The following is a 15,853-nucleotide window of genomic DNA, read 5'->3' as shown; positions in this document are numbered from 1 at the left end:
CTATCAGCTAGCGTCGAGGGAGGGTCTGCTATCAGCTAGCGTCGAGGGAGAGTCTGCTACCAGCTAGCGTCGAGGGAGGGCCTGCTATCAGCTAGCGTCGAGGGAGGGTCTGCTATCAGCTAGCATCGAGGGAGGGTCTGCTATCAGCTAGCGTCGAGGAAGGGTCTGCTATCAGCTAGCGTCGAGGGAGGGTCTGCTATCAGCTAGTGTCGAGGGAGGGTCTACTATCAGCTAGCGTCGAGGGGGGGTCTGCTATCAGCTAGCATCGAGGGAGGGTCTGCTATCAGCTAGCATCGAGGGAGGGTCTGCAATCAGCTAGCGTCGAGGGAGGGTCTGCTATCAGCTAGCGTCGAGGGAGGGTCTGCTATCAGCTAGCGTCGAGGGAGGGTCTGCTATCAGCTAGCATCGAGGGAGGGTCTGCTATCATCTAGCGTCGAGGGAGAGTCTGCTATCAGCTAGCATGGATGGAGGGTCTGCTATCAGCTAGCATCGAGGGAGGGTCTGCTATCATCTAGCATCGAGGGAGGGTCTGCTATCAGCTAGCGTCGAGGGAGGGTCTGCTATCAGCTAGCATTGAGGGAGGGTCTGCTATCAGCTAGCGTCGAGGGAGGGTCTGCTATCAGCTAGCGTCGAGGGAGGGTCTGCTATCAGCTAGCATCGAGGGAGGATCTGCTATCAGCTAGCGTCAAGGGATGGTTTGCTATCAGCTAACAGTGAGGAAGGGTCTCCTATCAGCTAGCGTCGAGGGATGGTCTGCTTTGAAAATATTGAGATTATACGACATGTTTTGCTCAGAATGTCTTCAGAAACAAGCTCCATAAGTGACGGCAAATCCTCGTGAATCATCCTGTATATCTCAAAATGTTAAACAGTAAATAACATAAGCGTAGAACTCAGAGAATTTTTACTTTATTATTTAACGACGCTGTATCAACTACTGTATTATTTAGCATCATTGGTATTTATGACAGCGAGATAGTATTTGGCGAGATGAGGCCGAGAATTCGTCATATTTTATCTGACATTCGTCATACGGTTCGGGAAAACCTCGGAAAAACCCAACTAGGTAATCATTCCAAGCAGGAATCAACCCATGCCCGAGCGCAACCTCGGATTAGCAGACAAAAGTGATACCATCTGAGCTAAGCCCGTGCCTACGAAGAATTATTGTGAAAAAAGCGAGCATATTACACGCACACTCATGTAAAATACAAGGCACACTGCAAAGAAATCTTACCTTCGAGTATGCTCTGGATGCGTTTCATGGACATTCCAAGCAACTCCTCTAAACAGTAAGACTTCAGTTCCTCAATAGAACAGTCCTGAAACAATCAAATCTTGCAAATTAACAGTTTTAGAATCCAGTAAATTTACGGTAAAGTACGGCAGAAGTAGCATGCAAGAAGTGAACACGTGCAATGAACAACTGCATGCCTTAGTCTAAAGAGTGGAAAAATATGAAGAAAACTTTGGAAATATATGAAATACATACACCCAAAACATGAAAAATTATTAAACTTTCCTGAAAAAATATTAATGCACACAATGCAGAAAGAACGCCGCAAAATTAAATGTTTGTTAGATTTATCAACTCAACATGAGCAAGTAAGCTACAAAATTCCTGAAATTCAGCTACAAATACCAAAATTAATCTGTGCTCCAAACCAGATGATGTCATAAAAGCAAATAAATAAGAATGAAATACATGCCACCCTCCTTATTTAAAAAAACTGGCTCTTCTCAAGCACATCTCACTGATTGTCGACTTCTATCAACATTTAATGCAAAATACTGTAATCATTGTGCAATAGAATTTCATTCATAGAGAGCAGCACATCTGGAGATGTTTGAGAGTGTCCCTGTTTTCGAGTAATAAAAGGAACCAAGGACCAATGCTACAGTTTTAAAGTTGAAAGGCGGATGTGTTGAAGGTGCCATATATTGGGGTAAGGCCAGTTTATTTTTGTATTATCTGAAGCTGTATCTCCCCCTCAAGGGACCTGCCAATGCACAAAACAAATACCGGCAACTGGGTATACTTTACACAAGGGGGGTAACTTTACACATTTCTAGAAAAAATGTTTAGATGGCAGCACATTACAGACAATATGTAGCAACTCCGTGGAATTGATTCTGTGTGACAACAGCACATGTGTGTAGTAGTCTGAAGTGTGTGCCATTATTAAAGCTGTTATACACCATTGTTGCTGGTGAATTTCACGAAGCAAGTATTTTTACTATTTTTTCTATGTGTAAAAACTTTGTGTTGTACTGAATAGTTCAGTTCATACATTCAATTGTGACTAGTATTGTATGAAATTATGAAGCTTTCGGATGCGGGAAATGACTGCCTGACCAGTTTTTCGTTACATGTGCTACCTGTGAGAGGGAAAACAAGAATGATAACCTAATGTACTTCAGAACGGGGCAACTTTACACAGATGTGAAGTGTTTATGGACACTAATTAAAAATAAAAGCTCTTTTTAATATGATGTATAATGTCACTATTAATGGTGGTAGGATCGATTCCCGTCAATCATACGGGAAAATAAATGACTTTCAAACAGACAAGGTCGTTAGCCTACTTGAAGATTATTATTATTGTTATTATTATTATTTTAAATAATCCGTGGCATGCCAGCTCTGAAGGATCAATGCCAGTTGAATCGGTTACTGCAACTAGTAGGTAGCAGTATAGTCATGTGGTTAGCATGACGCTATCCCTCTACCATTGGACTGTCACCAGGTTCTGCAAACGCTTCCTACAGCACCTCCCCAGGAAAATCACAATGTAGCAACACATTCATGAACAGCATATAACCATTTATTGTACTGTTATTACATTTCTTTACTTTTATATACAATATATCATTTTCAGGAATTTACCAATATATTTTGTTCCCACTGTGCTGACTGTAGTGGGCTAATAAATTGCGAAACACATCATATTGTTCAGTAATGTTTTACCTTTCCAATCCCAGTACTTAAAACAGTGCAATGTTGGACTATATTGAACAGAATACTCGATTATAAGGCAAAGTAAATATGTGTGTAAAGTAACCCGGTAAATGGGGCATCTTTACACACGTGATTATTTATTTACAAGTGTGTCATAATGCATATGTACAACCACTAGATTTTTCAAATTTACTCAAATTAACCAGGAACATTCATATAAAAATTAATTTGTGCATCTAACTTAATAATCTTCAATTATTTTAACGAATAAGCAAAAAAAGGCGTGTTGGTACTGTTAGTCATTTATTCTTTTAGACATATGTCCACAGAAGTACTACAGTGCTAAATTCAAACCAAAAATAACATAACAAAAAGAAAAATATAAATAAATATACATGATACTGCTTTATCTTGGGACATCACCAGTACCAATCAGAGTGTTTGACATCTGAGCTACAGAAACTACTTGCAAGAGACGAAAAATAGGTGAGTACATTACATAAAGAAATTAACTAGCAATCACAGATTTGATATATTTATTTTCCGTTATTGACTTCTTCCCACACAACTGTATCATTCAAATTGGCCATCCCAAGTGCGTTCATTCAGGACAATCTGTGCAAATAAGTAGTCTAATTTCAAGTTTTTCTCTTACCTTCAATGCAGGAGGAAGCATGGCTCGCAGTTTACTTTCTTTGATGACTGAGAACATCTGATTAACCATTTCCGCCTTATCATTGATGTAGTATCCAATGGGGTGAATTTCTTCACTTAGGTCCATAGTTCCTCCTCCAATTTCTTCTTCACAGACATTCTCACGAGCCTAAATTAAACAAGAGGCATTCTGTTAAACTATGTGGTTTAGAGTACAACATAATTATTGTGCAGATGACCTATCTCAAATCGCATATTTAATGACGACGTTGTTCTTTGGTGTTATTGGTAATGAGCGAGACAGTGCTGGGAGTAATGTTGTTGCTTTGTGGCTGGGAGATAATTTGCTCATCCAGTATTTTGGTGAGAAGATACCATGTTGATGCAGCATCATTGTGCTTCTCTCTCAGAATCTTTTCTCTGTAATATTCTGCTCTTTTTTACGTAGGGTAGATGCACCATCTGTGGCCACTTTTAGGATTATTTTTAAGTTTATTTTCAAAAATCAATAAATGGGACACTATAGTCCCCAACTTTCTTGAGGTATGTGTTAACCAATATGTTTACTATGAACTGTTTTATTAGCATAGCTCAAAAACAAATACGTACACTTACACAAAAACTTTTATACATGTTTACAATTTTCACCATTTGTGGCCACGTAAACGGGTCATTCCATATCAAATCAACAAGGCGCTCAACCCAACCGACTCAGATTTCTTTCAAATTTTGAGGGTTTGTTTTACCTGCCGCGCTAACTAAAACTGACGAGTTTCATATGCCCTGTGCTTTTCGTTTTCTGTCAGTGGCGTTTCAAACATGAAGAAAAATCATATTTTTGTAAGCATGCCGCTTCAATTAAAATTATATATCTCAACAACGACTCCAGATAAATTTACAAAAATTAGGTGATACATTCTTAATGTGACAGTTTTTATTGCTTATACTGTTTTCTGCATGTATTCAATTACACTAAAAAAAACATGGTGAAACAATTTTCATATATTCATATTTAAAAATGCGGGGGTTCTATTTTAAGGAAAAAAATATATAGGACGCCTCAATTAGTGATATAATGAACTGATAAGTTTCAACTTGGAATCATCATAGGTTACAAAGATAAAAATTATTATGTCACTGCAAGCGTAAGTTAACCGTATAAGTCGCGATAATTATGTCCCACACATTCGTTGTATTTAATTATATTTGATCATATTCTTGAATGTCGCTATGTAATTTAACATGTAGTACATAATTCGAATTTTTAAAATTATTACTTGAAATAAATTATTGTCACATGGATTTTGTTAAACCTGAAGTTCTGTAAGAAATGCTTACCTTTCATTGCTGAGATGAAATAGCCTGATCATCTTTCCAGACAGGATGCTGCGTTGCTTCAGCTGCATTTTAAAACTGCTTAGCAAGTATAATACCCATCCTAAACAGCAGGACTGTATGAAACTTGTGTTTCAGGCACTGCGGTGGATTTTGCAAATCGAAGAGCAAGCATTATTTCCTCTTCAGTAGGATAGCTTTTTTCAGTCACATAAACGGTATTAATGTTTGGGAGATGATCCGTTGTCCAGTCGTACAATTCCCTAGGGGTAGTTATTTGTTTATCGGATGGTCTCTGCAAACTAGCACAAGCCGCAAACCTTTAAGTGTCCCACCTACAACGTCGCATGCTCTTTTGCCATGCGATAGGCCTATGCAAAAATAATGCAATTCTGTTGGAAATCCAAAATCTTCTTCATGTAATGTGAGGTTCAGGAAATTTTTTCCTATTTTTATACTGAGCAGAGAATCCTTCGGAGAAATACATAATTTTTGTGGCGAATTACAGATGTTTGTTTTAATGACTCCATTAGATATTTTCGAAACAGATGTACAGCTGTAGTGTCATATTTCGGGCAGTGTGAAATTATTACCAGATTTTTAATAGAGACTGTATCGGATAACGATTCGTTATAATATATTACGAAAGTATGAATGGTTGTGTGCACATTAGTCCTGTGATATGACTGAATTTCATCTTAGACTACGAAATAATAGTTTTCAGCGAAGTCGCATAACACAACAAGCTGGCATGGCTGTACAAATGATTTCATATCACGTAGAAACTTACTTTGTTCAGATGATATAAATGAGTGAGTCAGTAAATCGCCAAGTTTCTCCAAGAGACAGTCGAAAAATTTGTCTGTGGGTTTCATTACGGTCTCAAGAGTTGATCGGTCAGTCGTCATCCACTGCTTGTAGGTCACTGATTCACTGAAGTTTTATACGAAACATTTCTCTAAACCCTCTCTTATTTTGAATGGTTCAGGACATTCTGTGCATTTCCTGAACAAAAAATTTATATGAGAAAGATTGCACACCATAGTAGCCAAGAAATGTTAAGTTGGAAGGTATAAAGAAATTTTTTTTTGAAATCCACGTAGACCTGAAACTTTAATAAATTGCTTCCGGCATAAGTTTTACATTCTGATAAGGACACAAACACAGACAGTATAGTTACACTAACTCCAGCTAGAATACAATTTCTTGGCCAGGGTTAGAATTTTTAAACACTGCATATAATTCATTTCTGCTCATGTGATTTACTCCCTGATTCTTTAATCACAACAAATATTTCTTACCAGGCATCATTCTGCTTATCTCATCAGAACAACAGAATTCTTTAACTTTACAGGCAACAGCAGCGAGCAAGGGTTTTCCAGGTTTCGGATTTGGTGAACAGAAAATTCCCTTTCCCTTTGTCAGGAATTTTGCTTTCTGAATTATGTATTCAAAAGCTGAAAGAAACTTTTTTTTATATTATTTACGCTCCAGCTTTTAGGTAGTAGTGTTAAAATGGTGATTTTCTCACTTTTACCTGAAATTTTGAAAATTTTCCTGCAACTGAGACAAAATTTCAGAATCAGACAGGTCCTGGTTCCTCGGCGTCTTTAATATCGAAGACTTTATCTTTTACAATATTTTCAAATTTCTGTCTCTTATATTTCTCTTGTTGTAGCCTTTCTTGTTTAATAAGGAACATACCTTGGTCAAAAAGACTTGTATTTAATGAACTTACATTTGCTGTAGAGTCGACGTATTCTTCAGTACTAGGGTCATTATGAGGATTCTGCGTAATAGCATCACATTATATTTTTATTTCTTTGCGACACATAGCGCACACCTTTTGTTTCTGTTTTAAATCAGGAAATACATGAAGCATCCACGATATAACACTTCTTAAATTTTTCCTCTAATTACAATGCCCTGATTTCTCGAAGGGATTGCAGCAAACATAGGCCTATAACTTAAAACGCGACTCCATTACATCACACAAAACTACCACATACTACAAAAACTAACAACACTGCACTTGAAACAGATCGCACGTTTTGTATAAACTGAAGACTGTATAAACTGCCACTCATGATGGCCTGACTGATCGACAACGCAGATAAGACAAGTACGAACTCGCGCGCATGCAGTGTTGGTGTAAGATGGGTTTAAGTGCTACAAACCAATACATTGATATATTTTTTTACTGATATTCCTGAAACGTTTCCAAAATGAAACTTACACCAAGGGGAGAATAATCTTACCTCTATAACATACATTTTTCGCGAAATAATTTATGTCCCGCATTTATAGATATTCAATGTTAAAATATGTTTCACGTGACTATTCAATAAAGAATTCATTGCTTTGATGCAAACCTATTTTTATTGAAACGTATGATCCATTAGCTTTAAAATAAGCCCAAGTTTAAGATTCTACCTCAATTAGAAGAGAAGTTATGAATTATTTTTGTTGACATAGTATGCGACATTTTTACATTTTTTCTCGTATTGACAGAATTGCTGTATGGATATCGTGCATTATTGAGGACTAAAATTTTACATAATTAATTAACTTAAGGTTCTTTACCATCCTATCAAATTTAATGAAAATCTGAGGTGGTCGGGTTGAAAAGTCCACTTTTTTGTGTTGATTTGACATGGAATGGCCCAAACCCCATTTTTGGCCACCCGCTTGTACCATATGTGGCCATTTTTGTTTTTGCCATAACATTGTCACAATCTTTCATTTCCATAAATTTAACAAGATAAGGGATAAATTACTGTAATTTGAGTTTACAAATGAGCATATGTTTTGCAGCAGACAAATCTTAAATACAAATAATATACTATATTAAACTTACTAAATAAACAAAAAAATCACTCCACATTCAAACGTTTAAAGCCTTCAGAGAAAATGAAGCATATTACACAGTCATCTTTTCTATGGAATTTGGGAAGAGATAACACTCTTTCTATTTGTTCATTGTCAACTACTGATATGTCATCATTTACAAGCCATTTAAATTTATTCGCCCCAACTCGTCTAGCAAATTTCACAAGCCATCCATCAATATGTTTTTCTTGCATTAAACCCACAAATCTTGGGACACTTTTCTTGTGCCTAAATGCAACAAGTACCCAATCATTTACTTCAGCCTCTTTGGCACGAACATTTTTATCACTGGATTCGTCACAAAGTTCAGATTCAGATGAAATAGCAATGTCACTTTCGGATGTGGTTATTTCATCTTCCACCTTCCTTTGATTTTTAGTTTTTGATCTTTAGGACACTTTCTGTTTATTTTCACGCCTCTTCTTAGTTTCATTGTCTTTCTGTTTTTTTTTTTTTCAATTCGCTTGCTTCACAACTGTCATATTCATTCTTTCATATTTATACAAAGCCAGAGGAGGTGCCAATACTCCAGATGCATTCACTGTGATAAGTGTTGTAATGTTCTCCTTATCACTAGTCTTTGACGTGTCATAAACATGTTCACCTTTGGGTGCAAGAACTAAGCCTCCTGAGGGTGAAAGGTAGAACGAAGTTTCATCACAATTCCACACTCTCTGGGGATCATTTAATACTTCCTGTTCTTCAGGAGTAAGCAGATCAGTAATTTCCCTAAACCAATTCCGGATTTTTTCCTCTGTGATTAATGCCTGAGTCTTGTTGATCTGCTCTGCTTCTTTTATACTTAGATCAGGATGTCTTCTCACAAATGCATCAAACCACTTACGTCCAGGTCTGCAATTGATGAATGGTGTGTTTAGTTTACAGTTTCGTACAATTTTTTCAACAGAATCCAGCAAGCTTTCTTTGTTTATTGGAAATCCAGACCTTGCACAACTTTTCAACCATTTTGCCAGCAACATCTCCGAGAACCGCACACTGTCCAACTTTTCCAGATGATTCAGGTGCACGTCCTGATAGTTTGTTCCTTAACGTAGATCTGGGAACATTAAAGGTTATGGCAGCTGTTGCAACTTTCATTCCATCTCTCACTGCATGCAGAGCACGTGATACTTTTGATGGCGAATATTGAAATAATTTTCTTTTATATTCACGATTTTTCTTAGAACTCATGTTAAGTAAAAGTGCTATAAAAGAAAAATAAAATAAAGAAAACACAAAATATTAGAATTTCCTAACTGGAATAATAAATTACAAAAGTGGTCAGAAATGGTGCTTAAGTAACCCCTATTTGTGGTCATTATTGTGACCACAAATGGTGCTTGATACTACATTCATGTTCCATTTGTGGCCATCCCTGGTATCAAGGATTGCGATTATGTTTTCATAAAATACTGAATATCGGTAGATACCTTTATGCTTTGAGATGGATCACAACAACAATACCATGTAACTTTATAGAAACTAGTACAGATTTTATATTGTAATTCTTACCTGCAACTCTAAAGAAAATACGTAAGCAAGAAGCACAACTTCAATACATTTATGAATTAACCATTTTGTAGAACAAAAGATTGGAGCTGAATGGCAACCAATCAGAATCATGGTTACACAGCAACACACTGGAACATGTTAGCATGATTCCCATTGCCAGAACTAAATTAGACACTTAATATAACATTTTAAATTCGAAAATGGCCACTAATGGTGCACTGGCCACAAATGCTATGTCTACCCTATATTACATAAAGCATGCAAACAATTAAAATTCATTGCGTAATGAGAAATTACCTGTGTTATAAGAATTGCTCAAAGTGGTGGCCATTTTGATTCACACATGCCTGGCATTTTGTGATGAAATAATAAGCAAATGTTTCTTGTTCAGTAATTCTGATCATATCTGTTCTTATATTAACTTTGAGTTCATCGATGGTGTGCAAGTTACTTCTATGGAATCTGCTTTTCTGGGATCCCCACAAATAATAGTCGCACACAGGAAGATCTGAAGAATGTGACAGCCATAAACTTTTGGAAATAATTCTTTCATTAATAGCCTCCCTCATATCGTTCAAAGAATAGTCAGCAGTGTGGGATATGGTAGGATATTGTTCAAAATACTCTTATCTCGTTATCTGACAAAAACAAGAAGAAATTTGAGGGTGTGTGTGGTACCTCTCTGCATTTGTCATCTCAAAAAATATGGTCAATATTATTCTTCCGGCAGTGACAACAAACCATACACCAATTTTTGCATCATGTAAGGGAACTTAGTGAATTCTGTGGGGGTTTTCCAAGCTCCAGTATCCGTTGTTTTTTGTACAGACATAACTGTTTAAATAAAATCGTGCCTCGTCACTCACCCTGAACGATTTCAGTTTTAAGTTTATTTGTCACATGGGCTGATCCTTTTGAATCGCCTACTTCTTGTGACAGACGACGTGTATGGAGTATTTGGCCTATTTAGGCAGCCAAAAACTGATTTTCTAAAACTCAATCTAGGTAGGTAAAAAATACCACGTGGCAAAGCTGAATAGTCAGGGAACAATAAACTACCCTACTACCACCGTTTTGAGCAAATCTTCAGACAGTATGAAAGTCGAAACTTGATCATATCTTGTAGTGCAAGTAGCTTTCCTCGGCATTGTTTGTGTAAGCTTACATTCTTCACTAAATATTATTTATTCTGAGTATAGTATGAAGTGAATATTCACTGATTCTGATGAAGCCGATAAGTATAAATACATCGGTATTGTAACTATTTTGACGAAGACAAAGCGCTCTAAAAATGTTTTTTTTTTCATGGTTTTCTTAGGCTAATTTTCGAAAATTCTAATATATTAGATCACTTCCAGGCATTTTCCGGTACTGTTTTTTACTGTAACAGAAAGGTTAAGATTCTATGTCACGATTTCGTAAAAATCAACCATGGAATCATGCGGTTTTCCAGGATATAGATTCATTAACACTTTCTGGCCCTGTGTGCATAATTATGCACATCACCAAAATTTTATTTTATTTTTTTTTTTCAGCATAAGTGCACAGATTTGATAAAATTGTACTTATTTTTGGGTGTTTAAATATGAATTTATAAGGTACTTTGTAAAATTATTTATACATGTTGAAGAAAAAATGGAGTTGGAGATAAAATCATTTTTCACATTTTGAAAATATAAATTTGCAAGAAATGGCCTTTAGGACCCCACATGTCAAAATTTGAAGGGAAAAAAAGAATATTATGTAAAATTAAAAATCAAGGTTTGAACAGATGAAGTACAGTATTGGTGGAAAGTAAACTAGACCTGTTAGTAGAAATTTAGGTTTTTCGACCCTATGTTTATTCTTGTTTTATACTGTTCTAATTTTTAGGACCACTGGACGTCAATATGACTCAAAGAAATTTGTGTAACATGATGTAGCAGCAAACATTAACAAAAAATTGGAATTTGTAGAAAATTATCTACTATCCTATAAAATTATTCAGATGAACAAACAAAAAGAAAAATAAAGCATAAATTTTCGCATTTCTCAGATTACGATAATACTCGTATTAATATGCTTTCATCTAATACACAATACATCACACACGACAAAACATTAATGTACATTAATATATTTCTCTCTCAGAATCAGTGACTGAACAACCGCAGTCGATCAAAAAGATTGTCTGTCAGTCTGGATCTACATATGGATTTTATGTTTTCATTACACTAAATAGTTGCTCACAAATGTACATTGTAGCGAATACGGCTTCAATGGAATAAGCAAAATAACGGAGATTTTTATACTTATTTTTTACACAAATTATTGAAAACTTAGCACCAGTTAATTCCTTCTTAGATCTAGTTTTAGTGATGTGTGTGTATCCAATGCCTACCCACTTCTTTTGCGTGATTCGGGTTATGCATACTGTGGATAGATGGCAGGACTGTGTCCGGGGTCCAGCACCGAAAGTTACCCAGCATTTGCTCGTATTGGATTGAGGGAAAATCCCGGAAAAAACCTCAACCAGGTAGCTTGCCCCGACCGGGATTCGAACCCGGGCCACCTGGTTTCACGGCCAGACGCGCTGACCGTTACTCCACAGGTGTGGACTCGTCTTTGGATCAAAAATAAAAATACTACGAGAATAAATATATTACATTTTGTCTTTGGTTAAAATAAAATACATGAATAACAAATGAGAGCAAAGAAATTAAGTAATGATTTATGCTCGTTCTGTAATAAATCCACACATCACTTTTGCGGTCTAACGGCTTACTTAATTTGTATTCGTGGCTTAAAAATTTAGCCCCCACAACCTGTCTAGTTTTCCCCATCCAAAGTAACTGGGGTAACTGCCAGAGTGCGTTTCGCTCGCTTCGAGCATCACTTGCTCTAAGTTTAGTGGAGAGCGATGAAGTCTAATACACTTGCAGCATCTAGCAGTTTACTAGGCAACTACAGTACAGGAAGCAAGACCTGTCCTGTGCAATGGTTGGGTATGGAGGGGGAAGATAGGTTTCAGTCTGAGATGAACTTCGGTGTCCGTAGATTAGTATAATATTAACCATCAAGAAACATACTTTCTTTTTGATAGGTAATTCTTTCTCATCTCGCACTGCTCACATGCCAGGTCTCGCCTCCTCATCTGTACAAGATCGCTTTCTCACGCTCGAGCGAAATCAATAAATGTTGGGCCCTGCCTCATTGTGTGATTTTATTAATAACTTTCTACTATGAAATTAGGTGGCTGTGAATGTCGTAAGACATACCGACAAGTCATGGTCACCTGAAAATGTATAGGCACTAGGAAGCATTGATGACCGCACGTATCTTATAGCCTCTATACTGGTGACAGACTACAGTCACTAATCGCGATTATCGACCTAATCGCGATCGGGTTTGTAGTGTGTCACAGTCCCGATCGCGATCAGGAGCTAAATCCTGTTTCTAGAACAAGATAATCGCGCTGAGGCACGGCCCAGTGGACGAAAGTAACATTTTAGTAATCTTTGGTTTGATTTATATTATTTAGGAAGTCGTGATAGCTTCTGCTGTGGAATTTTGTTACCCCTTCCATTGTATTATATGAAATAGAAACGAAAATGAATGGCTAGAAAATGAATTTGGCTACTATTAGACGTAGTGGAGAAATTTAATGCAGATGTGAGAAAAGTAAAAAGAAATATATTAACAAATGACAGAAGAATTATATATATATATATATATATATATATATATATATATATATATAGAGAGAGAGAGAGAGAGTAATAGAAGGCTGCTGAAAGATGTTTCATTTCAATAAATAATGGATTACAAACTGGAACTGGTTTCTTTTTCAGATTTTCAATTGCAGTCTCCATTACGACGCTATCGTTGAGGTTAGGGTCGATTTTAAAAATATGTTTTATTACAAAATAATATAAATTTTTGGCATGATATAATTTTTATAGGTTATAAAATCTCTTTTCAAAATAATATAAATAGTAATGACATACATGGTATCAGATTACATTGTAAAGCATATAACAATTTTAACAAATAAATTCCCATATCAAGCTGCAAGAAACAACAAAAAAAAAAAGGAAAAAAAACAATGAACAAACATCAAAAGAAAGTATACCTCGAGCAACTCGAGGTTTGCCAAGCCACAGCCGTGGAAACAAGGCTTAACATGTAGGAATTAGGAAAAAATCCACACAGTAGCTTTGTGATCTAAAGCATCAGGCCTAGGCATCGCATTACGGGTTGGGAGCTGGTTCGAGTCCTCATAGGGAAGGAATTTTTTCACGAATTTCGGCCAGTGCATAGGACCAGTGCCAACCCAGCATCGTGATGAATTTGGAGAGCTATGATAGGCAGCAAAATCCGGTTTCAAAAACAAGCTATAAGGCCTGGGAGGATCATCACGTTCCCCCGTACTGTCTGGGTGATCGTTCACCTCCGCTGAAACATGTGTACGCGAGGCCACAGTCAGCTGATGAACCTTGGTTCTTCATGGGCTGTCACGCAACGGATTATGAGGGAATTTCATCATACGTGATGCTTCAATGTCCTGAAATGAATGGTTGGTTAACTGCTTCGTTGCTAATACAAGTAATGAATGTATTCTTGGAATTCACTAAAATCTCAGACTGAATAATTCCATTTCGGAAGTGCAGCATATTTAACAAGGGAACCTTTGAAAACTTGAATTCGGAAACTTCCTTGAAAATTTTCATACGGATAAATACGTAAATATTTTAGAGCGTGATCCCAAACTGTTAATAAACAGGACATTCTTATAACGGAGAAAAACTCGGAAGACCCTCCAAAAATAAATGTTAGTTTTCAAATACATACACTCGATTAGAAATTTTAAGCTATATACAGCGAAATCCAATCGTCAGTCGGGACAGAGTTGAATATATACAGAGTTTCTAAATGTTACTTCCTATGCATTTCTGGCTTTGTTCCTCCATTACACTTCCCTCCGCTTTCTTCCCGTAATAAAACTTTATAATCCATAACCGTGCTGCTATGGCTGGATGGGGGAGGCAGCCCCATGAAGGCGACTCTGCGCCAGCTTTTAAAGCCTGTTTAGTTTACAGGAACTACATATAGTAAAGGTGAGGCGCAGCTGGATACGGACTTGACCAGATCTGACTTGAGTCGGCTTGCGCCGAACTTACAGACCAAACTTTAAGTTCCACAAGTGGTCGGTATGTGCTTAGCTCCGTACTTTGTTGATCCATAAACAAAAATATATGAATAACCTAAACCAGGGGTTCTCAACTTTGGGGTTCGCGAATGATTCGGAAAAGGTCCACGGAAACAAGACGTGTCTTCAAGCGGTATTTTAACTAAGCTTAACTTTATCACATTCTCTGATTCTCTTCTCGGAGAAAGTCCGAAATTGAGAAAGAAACGGAGATGATGTTTGATTATGATGATGAAAGAGTAATTCTGATGGCGAAATGAGTTCGAGGTCCAACGCCGAAAGTTACCCAGCAATTCTGCTCTAATTGGTTAAGGGAAAACATTGGAAAAGACTTCAACTAGATAATTTGTCCCAACCAGAATTTTAACTTGGACCCGCTCGTTTCACGGTCAGGCATGCTAACCATCACTCCACAACGGTGGACCAATTGTTGGCTAAGGAAAACAATATTATGGTGTGTGGTTCTTTATTTTCCGACTTTGTTTCATATGTGGACTCCCCAATTTATTTTTCACAATGCATTCACAGCTCAGTCACCCATACTCATAGCAAGGATAAAGTCCTACTTTGAGTTGTACCTACGTGGGTTATGACTGAGTAAACTTTTTTGTGAAGTTAATTTCTATGTCAAATTTATTTTTAATCCTGATCCATTTTTAATTTTGCTTTTGCAGTTTTCGTGTAATCTATACTAATAATAAATCTGTAGCCGAAATTTTTCTGGTAATTTTCGATTTTCCAAAAATTCCTAACATATATAATTAACCACCCTGAAACCGAAAATCGCATTTTTGAAATTTTTGTTTGTATGTCTGTCTGTATGTTTGTTACCTTTTCACGCGATAATGGCTGAACCGATTTATATGAAAATTGGAATATAAATTAAGTTCGTTGTAACTTAGATTTTAGGCTATATGGCATTCAAAATACTTTATTTAAAAGGGGGGTTATAAGGGGGCCTGAATTAAATAAATCGAAATATCTCGCTTATTATTGATTTTTGTGAAAAATGTTACATAACAAAAGTTTCTTTAAAATGATTTCCGATAAGTTTTATTCTTTACAAAATTTTGATAGGATAGATATTTAATGAGATAAATGAGTTTTAAAATTAAAATAACGCCATCTAAGACGGTGCAATGAATTACTGTAAGAACAAATGACTTCGTCTATAAGGGGCCTTGGACAACAACAATCGAAACAGGGGCCTTGGACATCAACAATCGAAAGCTATTAAACATAGCCTACAGAGAATGTTTCTGTGTTTTTATGAAGTAATATCAGAAGCTAAATTAACCGATTTGTATAATTAATTA

At 36.6% G+C, this 15,853-nt stretch overlaps 1 protein-coding gene across 2 annotated transcripts in view; it reads right to left on the bottom strand.

Moving 5' to 3' along the window:
• Positions 1-15,853, bottom strand: part of LOC138708156 (enolase-phosphatase E1-like) — a 116,420-nt gene that overhangs the window by 31,050 nt on the left and 69,517 nt on the right. For both annotated transcript variants that reach the window (XM_069838412.1, XM_069838411.1), the window contains 2 exons: positions 3,615-3,782; positions 1,238-1,322 (listed from right to left, as the gene is read on the bottom strand). In XM_069838412.1, the coding sequence (XP_069694513.1) occupies positions 1,238-1,322; positions 3,615-3,782 (253 nt within the window). The remainder of the gene's footprint in view (positions 1-1,237; positions 1,323-3,614; positions 3,783-15,853) is intronic.

This window comes from Periplaneta americana, chromosome 10, assembly GCF_040183065.1.
Source record: "Periplaneta americana isolate PAMFEO1 chromosome 10, P.americana_PAMFEO1_priV1, whole genome shotgun sequence".
Taxonomy (NCBI): domain Eukaryota; kingdom Metazoa; phylum Arthropoda; class Insecta; order Blattodea; family Blattidae; genus Periplaneta; species Periplaneta americana.
This window is presented reverse-complemented; position numbering and strand designations above follow the sequence as displayed.